At 43.4% G+C, this 18,608-nt stretch overlaps 1 protein-coding gene across 1 annotated transcript in view; it reads left to right on the top strand.

Moving 5' to 3' along the window:
• The window catches only part of CHCHD6 (coiled-coil-helix-coiled-coil-helix domain containing 6), a gene marked incomplete at both ends in the record, with an annotated part of 72,179 nt that overhangs the window by 30,812 nt on the left and 22,759 nt on the right, over positions 1 to 18,608 (top strand). The window contains 2 exons of the mRNA XM_010144470.1: positions 1,318 to 1,338; positions 5,519 to 5,602. Of these exons, the coding sequence (XP_010142772.1) occupies positions 1,318 to 1,338; positions 5,519 to 5,602 (105 nt within the window). The remainder of the gene's footprint in view (positions 1 to 1,317; positions 1,339 to 5,518; positions 5,603 to 18,608) is intronic.

The raw sequence follows: 18,608 nt of genomic DNA, 5'->3' as shown, positions 1-18,608 counted from the left end.
GCAGGAAGAAAAATGTTATTCAAATCAGGCTTTTGTCAAGATGGGTCAGTGATTACTGGTGAACTCCTGTTGCGTATTGGTTTGTGTGGCCAAGGACTTCATGCTTCTGTATCAAACCTGTCTGCAGAAAGGGGGGAATTGGCTTCCCCCAGCTGAGCTGTAGATGTGCGGTTGCAGCCCTCTCAGCTGTTGCAAAGGACGGGGATGGACGGCACACATAGCTGTGTGACACATCATCCCTCAGTTACCTGAAGTAGTCGCTCTGTGCCATTAAAATGATGGCAGATCCCATAAACATGTTGCGCTGCGCCATCTGCTCCCTCTGGCACTGAACTATGACCAAGAGGAAAGTTCCTCCCGCCCTGTTAACTCCCCTCAAATAAATAATCATGATAAAAAAGGCCAGCCGTTCTGAAGGTCCTGCTTGGCGAGTGTGCTGCTGATTGAATGGAGCCCTGAGAGGCAGGGAAGGCTTGTCAGCAGATGAGAGCTGGGGCTGCCTCATGCCTCAGCTTCAGAAGCAGGTGGTTACGGGCATGAAACGTTTATCATCTTGTACTTCCTTTGCTGCTGCTGGGTTATCGTGTAAGTAAAAAGTGGTAATGAGTAAATAAGAGGTGATACTGCAGCCTGCTTCATCTGCTTGTCCTCATACTTAACTAGGCCTACTGACCAAAGAAGGAGCAGGTGAAGGCAGCTTGGCAGAGGTTTGGACCGTGCACTGAAGGTGTGTTCAGTGGCCTGTGAAGGGGGATCTGGTTGGGAATCTGATCCGTCAGCTGCCTTTCTATTAGGAAGCGCTCTTTGAAATTGTCCAGTAAGGAAGATGACTTGCTGTGTAGGTCAGCTTGTGTGTTCAGAAGTGCCCTTGCAAAAGGATACTTATTCTCTGCAGGTAGTTTGGAAACAGCGCAGTTGTTGGCCACTTCCTTTGAGCGTCGGCATGTTCGTGGGTGCGTGTTGTGGGTATCAGCATCTCTAACATTGTGCAGCACCTTGCGTGACTCCCAGAAACTGGCTGCTTCACGCTGTCTTCCCTGAGCTTCCACCCTACGGGGGGGACCCTGCAGCAGCCTTTGGGGGCTCTGCTTTGTTTTCATTTCTGGGGGTGCATGTGCTTTTGTTTTCATTTAGTAGCACGGTTCCCAGCAGAGGACAGCCCTGCACTGCTTAAGATGCTTGTTGTTTTTAAGGAACTTTCCTAAACTTGTCGTCCTAAAAGCTATATTGTGCAGCAGCAGGCGGCCTTTGTAAATCCCTGACTTCTCTTCTCCTTCTCTTTTCCTTCCTTTCTCTTCATGCTCTCTTTATTCCAAGCCTGTGGATTTGGATGCCTGGGTAAGCTTTTTTTTTTTTGCCTGGATCTTGCTTATTCCAAGTGTCATGTTGTTACTGCGCGTGTACAGATTGTTATTGCTGAGCACAGATGCAGGATTTTATTTTCTGTCATTACATTTTAAAAGGTGTTCAGCTAGAAAATTGCATATTATTTCCTCCATAAAGATTTTCGCTGGTTCTTTTCATGTAGCTTACAGCTGCTGAAACCAAACTTGATTTGGTGATGTGTGGTGTTGGCTGAGCAGCAGAAACAGGAGGAAATGAGGGTTACTCCAGTAATGCTTTTTAAGGCCATGAGTCTGCACCTGGGTTCTGAAAAAAAAACAAAACACAGTCACCTGCCTTCAACAGGATGAGAGAAAGGACATAAAGCAAGCGATTTTGTAGGCCTCGTGTGTCTGGAATGGTGGCTGCAGGCGGCTCCATGGTAGCACGGATATTTCTGCTGATGCAAGTGAGGTTGAGGCAAAGCTCCGCTATGGTTGCTCGTCAGGTACAAGCCTCTCTGTAAAGTTCCGCTGTTCTGTCTCAGACGTGATGTGCTCAAGCTGCGTCTTGCTGTTTCAGTGCTGCCCTTTCAGCTCTGCCATTCCTTTTAGGCTTGGCAAGGAACATGCCAGCGAGCTAGTTTTGGAGCCAGTTCTGTTCTTCAGGGCATTGCCATTAATTCCTTCTTCTAGTCTTGGAGCCTTTAATAGCATTTGTTTTTCTCCCCTGACACCTGAACTGTCACCAGGACTGGAAGAAACATGGGAAAGCATGAGGTACAAGAATTTGCAATTGTGAAGTGTGGCAACCTGAGGTACCTGGCCAAAACCTCTCTGCTGTGCTGCTGCAGGGATGTTACTGCGTACCTTTGGGGGAAGCAGTAACTCCTCGGCAAAGACAGGATGATGTAGAAACAAGGGATTTGACAGAGAGGACCTTTCCTTTATCCTTTCCTGGATTGCCTCGGATAGATTCTCTAGGCTGTTACCTCATTAATTTGTCTGTGACTGGTGGGTGTGTTTTGCATACTACCATTTCTTAGATGTCGTCTCTGGGCTTTGGTCATCTCTTGCATGGTACGTTCAAGCTCAGATGTAGCTTTGGCACCATGGATGTGAAATGCAGCTTTCTGATACGTGATTTTCAAACCAGTGTGTTATCATGTGTGTCTTCCCTTATCCTTCCTTCTTTAATTCTAAAGGCCTTTATGCGAAGTGTATATGATGCTTTGTTTGGCATCTGTATCTTAATTATCTGTAATTATCTCCAGAGCAGCCAGTTCTGTCTGGGACATCACAGGCTTCCGACTTCAGGTAGGGAATAAGCAGCAGGGCTAGAGGAACTCTTAATAAATATCCAGTATTCATACAGAATGTCCCTTGTTGCCTAACCCAGTTTGGAACAGTGAATATTTCAACTGACACATGCTCTGACTACCATTCATACTTCAAACACCATCGTAAAGTGTGCTAAAGTTTCTGGTATTAACAGATTAGCTGGGAAGAGAGGGAGACAGACAGCAACTTCCAAGCTGATCTGTCACAAATAGTGTTTCTCGGTATACTCCAATGTGCTGAAACATCAGCAGCTCTTGAAAACAAGCAAAGCATTGAAAATATGTTTGAGTTGTGAGTTGAAGTTTTCCATACAACCTCTGGTTCATCATAGAACTTACGGGCAGTAAACAGGAGATAATGAGAGATAGTAAGGGAGAAATTACTTAAGGAGAAGCACAGTGTGAATACTGAGGCTGTAGCCTGCAATTGGGAGATGTGGGTTTGCTTCTTTGACATCGATTTTGTGAGACCCTAGGGAGGCCGCTGACAGGATGTCTGACTGCTGCAGGGTGCGTTGGTGTGGAGAGAGTATTCACTGCGGGCACCCCAGCTCCAGTCAGGCCTTGCTTCAGAATCCGTGGGTTGCTATCGTGCAGATGAGCACACCTCTCATCTCTCTGCATCTTGGCACCCCACTTGAGAGGTTAGGTATTTGGGTTGTGTTCCTTTCCAGAATGTCATATCTGTGCCTTGACAGAAACAGAATAAAGCCTCTTGCCCACCAGTATTGTTACACATACTGGGGTTGTGCCCCCAGAATAGTCTGCTTCCCCAGGAGAGCAGCACTGCCACATACATTAATTTGTACAGAGGAAGCAGGTACTTTCTTGCACTTTAAGAGTCTTTTTTTAAATACTCTTCACATCAAAAACACCTTCCATCTGAATTGTGCAGAGGGGCCAGTACTATGTTTCTCTTCCTTCTTTTCCTTATTTATTTTCTCCGTAAGGAAATATAAATTACTTGTTTATTAATCTGATTTTATGGGTGTTATGCAGAAAATCAGCAGGAGAACAAGGTTCCTTGTGGTCATCCACCAGACTATCCTGCCTTCTTACATCTGTTCCATTTCAGTTGAAATTGCTTATTCCTTTCCTGCACAGGAGATGGATGTTGGTTCAGAAGGATAGCTTTGGGTCTCTTACCACAGAAATGGTAATAATTTTGGCACTTACAAAGTGCCTATCAGTGCCCTTTTTGTTGCCGTGATATCTTTGGTGAGGGTATGTGTATGGGGCAGCTGGTTCTCATTCCCCTTCCTGCTTCAGTGGGTTTGTGGGCTGGAAGATATATTGCAAATTTAAAGGCAAAGCCTCTGACTTTGGTTTAACCAATCAAGAGTCCTTGAGAACCAGAGGATTTAGGTGTGAGTCTGTAGTGCCTGTGCCTTACCCTGGCCCTTTTGGCTGCATGACAAACAGGGGAACCACAATATTTCTTTTTCCTTTAAAAACAGACACCACCACCACACCTACGCAAACCCACTATTTAATGTACTCCTTTTCTTGCTTGCTTATCAACTGTCCCTCACTGCCTAGCTTAAAATGTCTTTTAAGCTCTATTATATCACTGTATTTCCATCAGCAGGGGTGTAGAAAGAAGGAGATGCACAGCAAATGCTTTCAGGTGTAATTTTACTCATTAACAATGGCTGTTGGCCATAAAATGACAGGTCTGAGCCCCTGAGGATGTTTCTCTCCCAGCTGCTTAATCATATTGGACCACTGTTTTCTGTGATTGTACCACTGTCATTAAAAGTTAAGAGCAATGCTGCTGGGATGCTATAGATTAGCAGGGTTTGCGTTTGTGTTAAATGGAGTAATAATTCTAGTTTTGAAAGGTCTTCTTGCCTGGCGATAATTTATGTGGCTCCAGAGGTTTTTGGGGTAGGATGGGAGACAAAAAACAAGTGCCATTCTTCTTGCTATTGTTGCTTGTTATTTTTGAAGCTTAAAAAGTTTAGTTAGGGACCATCAATGCCATGTTTTCTCAATGCTAGTTCAGTTCAGGGGTGAGAATGCAATGAAGTGCTGCTGGCTCTGAAGAGCTCAAAGGCAAAAGCTGTAACCACACAACTGGTCATTGCATAGCTGATGCTCAGGTTGTGCTTAAGCATGTTCTTGTACACTGAGTTTGCTGTTTTGGAAACATCACTTGTGTGCTTTGGAAAGTGGAAGGGAAATTCCCTGACACCCATCTCCTCTCCAGATCTTCAGCACCCATCCTGAGGAACTCTGGGGGTGCTGGTGGGGCTTGAACAGAGAGGGTATGTAGAGAACTCTTGATTATCAGGGTGGTTCTCTGTATGTGTGTGAAAGCAAATGCATGGTCAGTGAGTATGTGTGTTGCTGTAAAAATGTTACAACATAGACTTGTGTTCCAGATCTTCCTCATGATTGTAGGGATCTGTTAAATCTATAGGAGTTCTCTGATGCTCCAAGGGGAATGTTTATCCCATGGAGGATCTGAGATTTAATTTTAAGGTAAGGTGAAGAACATTGAAGGGGAGTAGTAAACATCACGACTCATGAAAAACGAAGACTTGAGTAAGGTGGAGTTCTGAAAAAGGCGACAGGAAGGTGTCACCTTTCTGTGATTATATTTTTTCATTTAATAAGAGAAAGTAAAACCAAGGTTGTGGGTTTGAGTACAATACTAATAGGAGCATTTCAAACTTGTGGCTATAATCCAAAAGGACCTGCAATACCGGGGGGTTGTAGTTCCAAGGGATCCCACACACCAGTCCTAAGCAGTGGGTTTCTTTTAGTTCCTTCCAGCCTGTGTCCCATGTGCTTTCCTTGCCACTTTATTTTTGATTTCTTCTTCTACTGATGCTCTTTTGTTCTTCTTCCCAGGCTGTAGAGCTGCAAGGGAGGGAGGCAGAGCTGAAGCGGCAAGAGGCCTTCTATAAAGAGCAGTTGGCCCGCATTGAGAGGAAGGTGAGGTGAAGGTGTCTTTTTTGGGCTCTGAGTACTGATGGGGTGAGATCTGAGATCTGAGTGGATCCAAAGAGCAGAGAAACCAGATGCACTGTGCTGAAGCCTGGAGCTGTCAGCTCCTAGTGTCTGCCCCCACCATAGTTAAGTGATGAAAAAGCATACAACCCAAATTTTTTAACAATTTGCATTTGAAAGATAAGGGGGTTTTAACTGGATGATATTTTTAATAAAGTAATTAAAACTTTATTTTCTTTTTCACCATGGGGTTTAGGCAAAAGCTAAGTTCAAAAAAGCGAGTGCCCTTTTTTATTCCTTTTGTTAAAAACCTTTCCTAAATAAAAAAAAAACCCCAACACCACAAGTCTTGCTATAAATATAAATTAAAGCTGGGTAATTAATTTTTCTCTGGGGAGCCCAACAGTTCAAAGGGTGCTGCTGCAATGCACTGCCTGCTTCTTGCTGGATAAGCCTTTGAAATGAACATGATTTAAAGAGACACTGTCAAGCATCTTTGAAGCCTGAAATGACCTTTGAAAATCCATTTAGGGATTTGAATCTCTCCCCTAAACATGGGATTTGCTTCTCTGTTTAATTGTTTACCATGATGAGTTTTTAAAAATTTATGCCATAAAAATAGGAGCAGCCATGCTGTTCCTTATGAACTAATGCATTTTTCACTTCCTGGCAAAATGAAATAATGTTATAAGTAGTCTTTATTTTTTAATAAATGTGGAGAATAATCTTCTCCAATTTGAAGCAATTAGACCTCCTGACAGGGAGTTGCATACATCTGACTTGTAGCTGTGTTATGTGACTAAAAAGAAATGCAAACAATGAAAAATGTGGGTTGTAGAGAGACAGAGAAATCAATCAGCTTTACTATCAACATGTAGCATGATGGTGAATATGGAATGTGAGAAAATCGCAGATTACAGAAATGGTAGAAAAATATTGGCACATCTATTCCCCTTCTTGTTCCTTGCTACTGCGTGATTGTCCATACAGCTTTTTTTTTAAGCCACTGATGGTAAAACATGCCCATGAGCAATTTCACACAATACTATTTTGCAACACTTTAATCCATACAGTTCATTAAAAAATAAACTATTAAAACTACCACTCAGTGTTGCGTTCAGATTTTTAAATTCTGTTTCTAGATAATGGGAATTGTTCAGTGAAATTGCAAACAATCTAGCAGCTATCGTTCTAATTATCACAGTTGTCCATATGTTCATGCGCAAAGGGAATTTTTGCAATTTCTTGGTCTCATGCTGTGTGCTTCTATTATAGTCTTCTCTCCGGATCCGGTTTCATGAAGCGGAAACTGCAGGGAAAATTTGTTTGTGTGTCTGTCCTTTATGGACAGCGGAGTGGGAAGAAGTTTGTGTCCCGGCTGGATTGTCCTCTTTCTGAAGCCTTTTGTTGTATTTTGTGTTTGCCTTTTCAGGTCCCTGTCCCTTGCTACAGGGTAACTTTTTAAATGAGGTGATGGATGTTTGAGTGCAGGATCTTCTCAGGGGAATAAGGTGGCTTACCCACAGTCCTATTCAAACTGCAGAGCTGCATTGAAGTGGTCTTCTAGTTCTTACGTGTACAAAAGCAAGCAGATAAAAAGGACAGGTTTTCTTTCCTCTCTTGAAACACTAGATAGTTTGACCCTTAAACACTAGCATATTGCTGGTAATAAAATAGAAGAATGCCTCGAACTGGTGGTTGGGATTGGAGTGGGAGGTGGTGGGGGCTAGAAGGGAGAGGAGAGAAATGTGCTTGAAACAGTGTAATAAAGCTTAATTGTATTAGTTTTGAAAAAGGTTTTCGATCTTCTCTGCAGATAATTTTATTCCTATAATGGTTGGAAAGATGGAAAACACAGCACAGCACAATCTTTTATTAGCTGTTGCTTTGTTGTGTTTTATATAATTCTGCTTGTGTTGAATACACGCAGACCTTGACATTTATTTATTTATTTTTCCTTCCGCTGTGCTAAAACCTTCCAGCTCATGCCTAGAGATATATATATATATATATATGTACATGTGTGTCTATTAAAAAATAGCTATTGATAAAAGAATGAGTTGGAGCTACTTCAGGAGCTCTGACGTAGAAGTTGGCTTTCTCTGCTGTTTTCAGAGGGGATGGTCAGTTGGAGTGTGGCCGCTGGTGGTTTGGGGTTGGTGGGCTGGGAGTGAATGAATGGGATGGCTCAGTGCGGAGTTAGAAAGCTGAAATTCCTCCTTCTAGGAGACCGGGCTGTCAGGAATTCCTCCCTCTCCTTCTCTGCTCTGCCCATCTATAACCTCAAGTTAGCTTTGTCCCCACTTCTGCATGGTAACAGAATTCAGCAGTAGGAGACTTTGAGATTTGTTTTTGAAGGCTGTTTTGAACTGTTGATGCTGAGAACTAAGTACCTTCCCAGTTGGATGCTAAGAACAATTGTGTTATATACTTCTTACGATGCAGTAGCCGCTGTGCGAATCAGACAATGGAGACGGCCCTGTTTCTTCTGACAGTGGTCAGTTTTCAAAGACTTTGAAGGAAGATGCAAAAATCCTCGTCAAAACAAAACAACAACAAAAGCTTTTGGAGCACAACTTTGAGAAGGGTCTTCCCAAGTGTTGTCAGTCAGAGGCTGACACATGTCCTGCTGCAAAAGAATAAAAACGCTGGATGAAAATAAACTCACTATAATGGAATTTGGATTACGGCCATCATTCTTCTGTGTCTCAGGCATTCTTCCTAAAGCCTCGTTTAGCTCTTTGTCTCCAATATCACGTGGCAGTGTGTGCTGCAGGTTAACTTATATTCTCTATAAATTCTCTGTTACCAGTTCAAATACTTTTTTTCATTTAATATCCTTTATGTGAAACAGATAAAAGGAATTCTCTTTATTATTCATGATCTGTAGACTTCTGTTCCCCCTCTTACCTTCCCGTTAAGACGAGCAGTCCTCACCTTTTCAGCCTCTGCTTGTGTGAATTATTTTTTCCAGGTTTCTTGTTCTACTTGTTTGTCTTTGGGCCCTTTCCCCCTTGCGGCTCTGCCTTTGAAATGTATTGACCAGAATTGAACTCAGTAGTTCCCTGGAATGCAGCAGATTGTGTGAATAAATTACCCTTTTATTTTGTAATCTCTGAAAGAGTACTGTAATCTACTGGACAGAGCACAGAATTGGAAGCAAAAACCTGCTCATTTTCTAATAGCTGTTTCTCTTTGGGGAGTTTGAAACAATTACTTAGTCTGTCTATCTTAGTTATTCCATCTATATGACGGAATAGCTTATAATGGGAGGGCAGAGTGTTGTGAAACAGTAAAGCTATAAAAATGCTAAAAAGGCTTTGCCTTCAGTTTTGCATGAGTTGAATCATGGCTGCACCTTATTTCAAACAGATCCTGAGAAACTCTGTTTCTCTACACAGTCTTATTAAAATTTTCACAGGAAAGGTCACGTATGTAAAAATAATTGCAGTGTTTCAGCTTTTGGGATTTTCCCTGCATCCTCTCCCAAAGCACTGGAAGAAATAAGACAGTGCAGCAGTGCTGTGTCGCAGTAGAGGTCCATCCTGTTCAATACGCTGGTCCTGACCGTGACTGAAAGTGGATGTCTGGGGATGAGCGTAGGATCAGGGCAGGTGTACAGGATACCTGCCTCAAATGCTCTGATCATTCTGGCTGGTCATCTTTGACCCTTTCAGAGTCGTGAACCAGAACTGTGCCTGCTCAGGGGCGGGGTGGACCATGAGTGTATATGGTAGCTGTATCGGAATCGCTGCTTGGTTCTGTTTCTTTGCAGTGTCTCATGCTTGGTTTGCCCCTCTGGCTGGTGTTGAGCAAACGCCGTGCCCTGCTGCTGCGTTCGGCTGGCTTCAGTGCGGGGTGGGGTGCGTGAGGTAGCTGTGCTGGGATTAAACCAAGGCTGTGGTTTGTTGTTGGGAGCTTGTCTTCTCGCTGTGCCCTTCATTACCGGTTTGTCAGAGGTTGTGTCTGCATGCAGGGGTGGTAGATTTTGTTCTGCCTGCTGTGTGCTTTTTAGACTTTTTTTTTGTAATCAAGTTTTACTGAATAAAATCCTTGCAGAGGATCAGGACGCTGGTAATGCCTTTGGTCTTGCTTACTCTGGTAGTTTGTCGTAGTTGTGTGTTTCAGTCTCTTGGGTTGCTTGTATGTTTTTGTTTTGGAATGCCCAAAATATTTTGGTAATTAGGAAGGTTACAGGAATAGATACTTTGAGCTGCCTGTTTCTGTGGCTGTGTGTAATTGCAGGATTTTGGAGCTGGTGATACAGCCATTCCATTCTACACTCGTGTTTCCAGTGTGAGTGTCTAATCTCCAATACGTAATCCAGTAATGAGACCTGGGTCAGTTGTTATAAGTGGTTAAACTAACTCTGACTTGTTAGAATAATTTTAGATCTCATCCATGTAATTTGGAATTGTTTCACAAAAATGTGGGTGTTGTCTCAACTGTCTGAAGAAGGTTTTGTTCTGTAGTGTTTCTCTGGGTAGAAAGAGTAAGAGTTGGACCTAATAATCTGTAAGGAAAACCTTAGAAACACTCAATTGGAGAAGCTTAAGTTGATGTGCTTTCATGCATTTATATGTTGCTGAGAAGCAGAGATAGAGGGAAGGAGATGGGGGGAGCTTGGTATAAATAGTTAACATTTATACTGCTCAGAACTGGGATTTTTATTAAGGATTACATCCAAATGCTAGAAACATCCTTTAAAAAGTATGATAAGAAATGCAGTCTCTCCTGGAACCCTTCAGATGCCGGGAGCTTTCATTTAGCATATTAGTTGTATACTTTCCACCAAGTAAATATTTGTGTGACTGCTTTTGCTCTTTGGCCCCTTGCCGGGTTTAACCTGGCAAGGTTCGGGGCAGTGCTGCGGTGTAGCAAAGCATGGGCAGCTTTTGGGGTGGTGTAAAATGGCAGAGAAAGGCTGAAGGTAATCTCAGCAGGTGAAGTGAAACTCCGTGCTGTAGCTGATGCCTCATCTTTATTTGGATTTTCCTAAGCTCCGGCTCCCACATTATCTTTTATTAGGTGGCTGTGGAGTACTGTGAGCAGTGGGTACATTAATATGCAACGTTTTCTGCTTATAGTTTTACAGAACAGTAGCACAAGAGGTATTCATAAGCTGTTGAGTATTTATGCAAGTGGAATGCATTAAACAAATACCTTTTCTTATTAATAAAGGAGACTGCACCTTTTTCTCTGTTTAGCTTCACAAATCTTTTAATTTTGTGTGTGGCTTTCACCTTGTTTGGTTTGTTTAAATTAATCTCCTTTTGCCCTTGCATTTACCATTTAATTCATGTTTGTAAAGCGTTTAGGATGTGTAAAGAATGTGAGGCAAACTCATTTTTGTTTGCTATTCTTATTGGTCTTGATGCGTCTTCTTGGAGGAGTCTTCCACTTACGGTGCACCAAGGTCACCCCTGCATGTGAGTCCACTGTCATTTCTATGCTTTTTGTCCAGCAACTCATCTCAGTAAAAACCTCTGGGGAGAAAAAGCTTTACGGAATAGTATTGTCTTGTTGGGTCTTCATCGTCAGTTTAAAGCAGATTCTGAGGAGCTGAACAAACTGAGGTCGTCTGGCAAAGGTGGCAGGGGGTTTATGTTGAAGGGGACGAGGAATCAGCTCTCCGAGTTGGGATCCTGGGCTGTGTCTGTATCCATGACACTTAGAGAGCACTCGCCTGCCTTTGAAAAAGCCAAGCTGTGTTGAGGTATTATCTTCAACCGAACCCTCTGCCCTCTCAGTGGGAGTTAAAGATTCAGTGCCCTTTCCTGAATGAGTTTATATGTCTTGGCAAGTGTCACCAACACCGTTTACTTTCTCAATAAAATGGCCTGTAATGTCGTAGGGGCTGATTTGTTCGCCTCTGGTCTGTGTTACCAGCCACTGGCTTACTGCTCTAGCAGTAAGTGTGGGGTACTTTGAGGAAGAGCAGCCAGTGTGAAACCGAGTTCTGGCCTCAAAAGATGTGTTTCTCTTTCAGAGGTATTTCATGTCTCTGCCTTCATAATCGAGCCTTACAATATTCTTTACAATTCCAAATTTTTTTCTAATCAAATTTATTCCATTCTCATCGTCTGTCGCTGTTGCAAACCCTTCCTCCTGCAGACCCAGCAGTGCTTTATGTGAACCTGCAACAGCTGGGATCCAAAAAAGCAGTTTGTCTTTCAGGGCAGTGGAGCGGTGTAACTGAAGCACTCAGTTCATCGAACTGTTGATTTTATCAGCTGCACACAAGAGGAATAATCCCTGCTATAGTTTTCTGAAGCAGGCTGATAAGATCTGTCCTCCTCATCCAGATCAGTTCCCAGTCGCTGAGGCTGTCTGTCCAAGGCTCTGCGGACGTTATTCCAGGTGATGGTGGCTCTAGCAGTCTCTCAGGGTGCAGCCTTTGCTATTTAGAGAACTGAAGGTTTTGTCCTGTTTGTGTGTTTAAATTTCTGAATGGGAACAAAATTGTCATCTAAACCCGTTCTGACCTCTCATCCTCTTCCTCTTTTCACTTACTGACAGACATTAAATGTCATGTTGGGGGAGCAGGAGGGAGTACGGCATCCCAAATTTCTTCTTTCTGCCGGTACCCGTCAGGGCCGAACAGCGTCCAGCGGAGGCTGCCTCCTGACGCTGCTCTGCTGGCTCCCTCTCTGCGGGGAGCGGTGTTGCCCTTGGCCAGCTCACAGTCTTACTTCCAGTAGCCTGGGCTCGATTCACCCATTAATGGCTGTGTTGCTGAAAGCTTGTAAAGTTTAGTAGTTAATATACCTCACTACACCAGCTTTTGGAGATCAGATAAATTGATTGGTGATTTGATGAACTCAAAGAACATCTATAATAGGGTAAATAAAATGTGTTAGATGTCAGCACTGCCTCTCTGCCTTCTCTGCTGTGTGTGTGTTCTCTTCAATATGTGTTGACTGATGTACAGTACATCACATCAAATTACAAGCAGCCTCTATGCAAACAGCAACTAAGTGTTTGCTTCCTCTTCAGTCTGGACGATTAGTGTAGCGATGCGTTTGCAGTCTGTGTGCTGAAGGGTGAACTGTCAGAGCCTCATGGTGGTTTTGTTTCCCTGGCATTTAGAGTACCTTTGCAGAGGGAGAGAATGCTGCCTATGGGCTGCTGCCTCTTGGAGGAATCCATCCTCAGGCTCGACTTGTGAAATAAATGTGGCAATGTGTGGTTTGAACTTAGTGTCTTAACACTGAATTTAGCAGCTGAATTTAGATAACAATCTGGTATCTGGTCTCATCAGTGTATCACTATGAAGACTTGTTAAAGGCAGAACAAAAAGCCCTGGAATGTGATCTCTTCTCTTTGTTAGAACTCAACCGGAGTATTTGTCAAGTCCAGTCCAAAAAGAGCAAAACAAGAGGTGCTTTTGTCTTTCAAAAGCTTCCCTGTTACCTAATGTGTCCCCTGCCCTTCCTCGCCATTTTTATTCAACCCAATTTGCCCTTCATTTAATTCATTTTCTTGTTGCCCAATAGTTAACATTTCTGTTTTCTCTCTCTTTGTGCTGTTTATATGCCTGTCGGTAAGCAGAATGGTAATTACAAATGTGTGTATGTATGGGTAGCGCTGTTCCCAGTAAAACCAGTGCTGTTTTTCTGACGGGAAGCGGTGCTCGCCTGCACACAGACCTGCGTGCGCACACACGCTGACTGCCTCTCACCTATTTTTACTGTGGTGTAGTTGTACCTTAGCACCAATTGCACTATCCTGCTGCAATAAATACCAGTGCTGCCTGTTATTTCCATGTAATTTGCCAACCACTGTACAATTAATTTTTGGCCCTGTTATTGCAGTACTGGCTATTTCATGAAACTGTGGAGAGTTAGCACAGTGAATTGATTAAATATGTTCCAGACCTTAGGCCGGAGTCTGGGTGTCTGCTGGGATTTGGATGATTGAAGCTTGTGCTTCTCGTGGGATATTCCAGATTTAGACCTAGTCTTGGAAATTGTTTCAGGTAGACAAAACTTCTCTGTGTGTGTGGAATCCACTTGCATAAGAGTCCGACTTTGGGGAGTCGGGGATTTCTATTTCAGCCTGCAGCGGTTCTTCTGCGTGTGGCAGGAAAAAAGGCGTCGCTACTGTGACTTAAAAATAAGGCCAAGGCCTGGGCTCATTTTGAAAAAGTCCTTAAAATGATGGCTCTGCCTTTACAGAATATGCTGTCATCATGCTAATGGAAAATACGGCTAATAATTACTCTGTAAATTGGGCAGACTCCACAGAACATCTGAAATTTGTGCTGAATTAAGTAGTCCAGAGATCAAACTTTAAGGAGGGACTGCTCCATATTTACAGCGGCTGTACCTTCTGAAGTGAGTGTGTTTAGTAGTTTACTGTGGGTGTGTTAAATACATGTTTCATGACAGCCTAGGGCTACTTCTCTGAAGGCTTTTCCCCATCTGCCAGTCATTTTAAAGAACCATAAATAAAAGAGCTACTCCAATTTCTTGAACATATAATGCACATTCCCAAGAGACCAGAGTGACTCAGAAGTAGCTTGTAAATAACGTGTTTTAATGTTCTAAAATATATGTGCACCATCAGGCTCGCCGTGAGGTCTTGAGCCACTGCAAATGGTATTTGTTTCGTCTCTTGCAGAATCACCTGATCCCAGATGAGTGGTGGGTTTTTTATTTGCTTGGTTTTGGGGTTAGCTGGTGGTTTGGCTATATATGTTCTGTTGCACCAAGAATGATCCCAATCACAGTTTTCCATTGAACACCTTGAGCCTGATGAGGATTACCTGGCTCGCCCGTTCACGGTCTAGCCCCATTGTGAATAGATATGAAATAATGACTAAATTTTTGTTTTGTTTTTAGTAAAAATTGTGAACATACCTCTCACATACACGAGAACTGTCTAAGAGTCGAACCCTGACAAACGTGGAGTGGAGAGTTTTGCCCCGGCAGGTATTCACCAGCGGAGTGGCCATCAGATAAAAGGTGCTGCCCCGCGCGGAGGACGGTGATGGCGGGGAATAGCCACAGAACCGGAAAAGGCTGAGAGGCCACATGATCCGTGCCAGTCTCCAAGGGGCCACAGAGGAATGAGAGATGGGAGAAGGAAATGCGGGAGCCGAGATAAACTCTAATCCTCTGAGTTGAGAAGACCTGTAACAACAGTGTTATTTTATGAGCAGAGCTGGCTTTTCCCTCCCAATTACTGCATTTCAGGTGTTTTCATAAGAAAAAAGATTTAATTCCCCCTTCTTCCTTCTCCCTCCTCATTCTTCAGAGCGGAAGCCAATTTTTTTCTTGCATAATTTCACGCTGCAAGGTTGCTGTGAGCTCGCACACCTGGGCTGGTCAAGGAGTGCCTGGATTTTAATTTTTTCCCCTAGAGATATCTTATGATGTATTGGACAGTATACAGGAATCGTCTCATTTGCCTGGACATGCAGCAAGCCTTGAACCGGCTGGGCTGTGGTTCTTGAAACAGAGATGACGTCTAATATGGGCACGTAAAACTGCTGCATTGTGTGCCCGCCCGGGCACGCGTAAGAACTTGTTAACTCCTTTTTTCTAGGAGTTATGTATAGCACAGAGTTTCCTTTGGCTGTTTAGGGAATCAAGAGACCTCCCACCTTTAAGTCATTTGTTGAGATGCAGCTTCTGTTACCAGCAGCTAAAAGCCTTTGCTGCCTGATAGCTGATCGCTCATTTGGTGGCTCCAAGGCAGCTCTTTACCTCTTCCTCCCGTTAGGCAAGGGCTTGTTGCAGGAAGAACACCACACACACAAAAATATGTCCTAGCTGTTGGTTTCTACGATGGGCAAAGGGCATTCCGGGGAGGAACCCACGGTTTGTCCTTGCTGGCTGAAAACAGGACACTGCTGGCTTACGGGTTTGTGTGTTCACTTGTTCTGTGGAGGGAATGTTTGGCCCCAGGTCTGCAGGGTTTGCGGTGTTTGTTTATTTTCCCTCCTGTTATTTCCCACAAAAGTATAGTTTGTCCCTTCTGTGTTCCTGTTGTCTGATTTCTGAGCCCGGGCTGTCCTCAGCTGAAGGGCTGGGACTTATTGTTTGGTCTTGTGCAGTAGATAGAGGAGAGAAACCAATACAGTTTTCATGAGCCTGGGAACACCCACTAACGACACTGTTTCCCCAGGCCTTTTCTTGTTACAAAGTTTATCAGCTACAGCCACAACCCCCCCCCAGTTATGATGCTTATACCAAAATACTTCTTTTGGAGCTTTGAGCCTACTTCTGTGTCTTCCTCAACGTCAAGGTCTGTAGTTGTTTGCAGAGTGTACTCCTTGCTGACAGAGACGGCCTTTAGAGATTAAATTCTAAGAGCAGGTTTAGCTTGGACCTACGGGTTTATGGTACGCCAGAGGTGTGACATTCTTCCATTTACATTCCTGAGGTGCCTTGGCAGCAAGGCCTTGTGAGATTTTTCTGGTTTGATGTTGATAAGTAATTATTCTTCTGTAATGTGCTAAAAGTGAGAAATGCTTGCTCCCTTTCCTCTGCCTGGGCTCCCTAATGAAAGTACGATACTGAGCTGATAGTGACCAAAACCTGTTGAAGGCTGCAGATGACATCATGCACCAGGGCTGTGACGCTCATCCTTGTGAAGGAGTGGTCTCTGCTGGAGTATGGGAATGGTGCATTACTGTGGCTGCCTCTGCTCTCTGTGGGCGTTTGATTTTCATGTTAATATTTACATCTCAATAGCAATGCTGTGAAAATGCCTCTCTCCACCTGATTGCTGGTCTGTGGTCCTTCTGTGCTTGTGTCTGGAGACTTCACAAACTCTCTGCCAGCTACAGAGATGTGTCTCTTCAATGCCTTGTCCTCCTCAGGGAAGGCAAAACTGCCCCGTTAGAAACCGTGTGAAAGAGAAGATCACTAAAAGCAGAGAGAATGAGATTGTCAAGTGATGGAAAGGAAATTACTTACAAATATTTTCTGATTTCTTTCTTATCCTCTTTGCCATCCCTTCTCCTTTGTCCTCCTTGGCTTTTTTTATCTTAGGATAAACATCATATTTATTTTCTGTTTACTGTGTGGAGAATTTCAATCCATTCTGAATAGCAAAATAAATATAAAAAGATACTAGTGTTCTTTTCTCTGGCATAACTGATGCCTCGCAGGGAGAACTGGAGGTTATATGGCAGTAGTATTGTAAAGGCGGGCCAAAGGAATCTGTGTTAATCCATTTTCTTTTTCTTGTTATCAGTGTTTTATTTTATATTTTCTTTCCTTTTAAGTAATAATCAATACTGCTTGGTGGAAATAGCCTAATAACTTTTTTTTGGCAGTGTAAAATAGATATACCATTGCTTTACAAAGTTTGTCCAGGTATTGCTAATAAAGGGGAATGACAAGTTATCCTTGTGAAACTACTGAGCTGTGGAGCTGGGAACTTTTTCCAGGTATTCATTAACTGAGGTTTCTAGCTCACTGGAAGATAAGTGAACATTGTCCACATTTAAAAAGTGAGACCCTAATGCTTAAGGTTAGCGTTTTCTATAATAGCTTTTGTTACTTTTTGGTTGTCTGGGTATGGTATGTTTCTTCAGATGTACTGATTACCCATAACTGGAGCTTGAAGTTTTGAATAATGAGCTCCTGAGCATCTCCAGACAGAGCCGTGAGCCAGCGGGCGCTTCTGAAAGTGTGGATTTGTCTGTGTCATTAACTGTGTACAGTGACCTGTAAAGTCCTAGCGGTCTTTTTGACTGTAATCATTAAACCAGCCTCTCCTACAGAATAAAATGGGAAGAGAAGCCGCAAGCAGAGTGAGAGAACCTTGGCTGAAGATACAAATATCTTCAGAAAATGCTCTGGGAGTAATAATAATAAAGAAAAAGTGCAGTGGCAAAATAAATTGCTGCTGATACAATTTTTCTTCTTCTCCCAAGTTTGCCTCTAGTATGGCAGTTTTTCTCCCTTCAATAAGTAAATGCAAAGATGAGAATCGCTGCCAAAACCTGTCACATTTCTGGAACTTTCAGCCCCTGATTATTCACATTAAGCTTCCCCCCAGCAGTACCGTATTCTGAATATGTACACCCACCATTCTGTCAGATCTGTGCAGTCTGTGTCTGGTTCATCTTCTGTGTCTTTGATGTGCTCCATAACGTAGGCAAAGAGAGGTCTGATAGTCTCTCTAAAAACCTGACAGTTTGTGTGACAATCTGTCCACGAATCCACAGGCTCCTTGTCAACCAAATGAGCCTTTGAAAATCAGAGGTTTTCGGAACAGTGCTTGCAGCATTGCATATGCGCTGAGGGGAGAGTACAACAGGCTTCCTTGTAACCTGAGAGATGTCTGCGTTTTCCTTAATCATTCCAGGGACATCTCATCATTGCTTGTTGGCTGGTTCTCAGCCCCGCACATGTCGGGGTTATTTAGCAAAGCTTGATTTACTGGAAACTGCACATGGAGAATAATTTGCAGTTGGGAGTAGAGGAAAAACCCTGGGAGGGGGGTGGAACTTTGGTATACTTCTGGGTTTTGTTGGTTTTTTGTTTGTTTGTTTTTCACAGTGACTCTTTTCCTTGCAGTTCCCTTTACCCATGGAAAGTGCATGCATGTGATGCATTTTCTTCTGTGTTCTCCAGTCCCCTTACACATCCTGCTGCCTTGGGTCCCTCCTATTCTGGCTTCCTTGGGGAGCCCAGTGAATTGCTCTCCTTAGCTACCCGTTGTGGAAAAGGATGCCATCCCAAATATAATTGAGATTTTCAAAACTGGGACAGGAACTGTCAACTGGGCCAGCTGCTGCAGCCCCTAAATGGGGCTTAGGAATATTCTCAGCCGAGAAAACCAGAGTTCTAGCTGCAGCCTGTCCGAGGTGGTGGGAGTTCTGTTGAAGGCTCTGTAAATACCAACTTGGGCACGATGGCATCAAGCCTTAGCTATAGTGTTCCTCCTTTCCCAAAATAAGCTCGTGTGATGGGCCTGACAGGGGAATGTACGTAGTATCTTTTTTAATGTATGACAAGTACTTGATGACTGC

This window comes from Buceros rhinoceros, unplaced genomic scaffold (assembly GCF_000710305.1).
Source record: "Buceros rhinoceros silvestris isolate BGI_N320 unplaced genomic scaffold, ASM71030v1 scaffold5651, whole genome shotgun sequence".
NCBI classification, from domain to species: Eukaryota; Metazoa; Chordata; class Aves; order Bucerotiformes; family Bucerotidae; genus Buceros; species Buceros rhinoceros.
This window is presented reverse-complemented; position numbering and strand designations above follow the sequence as displayed.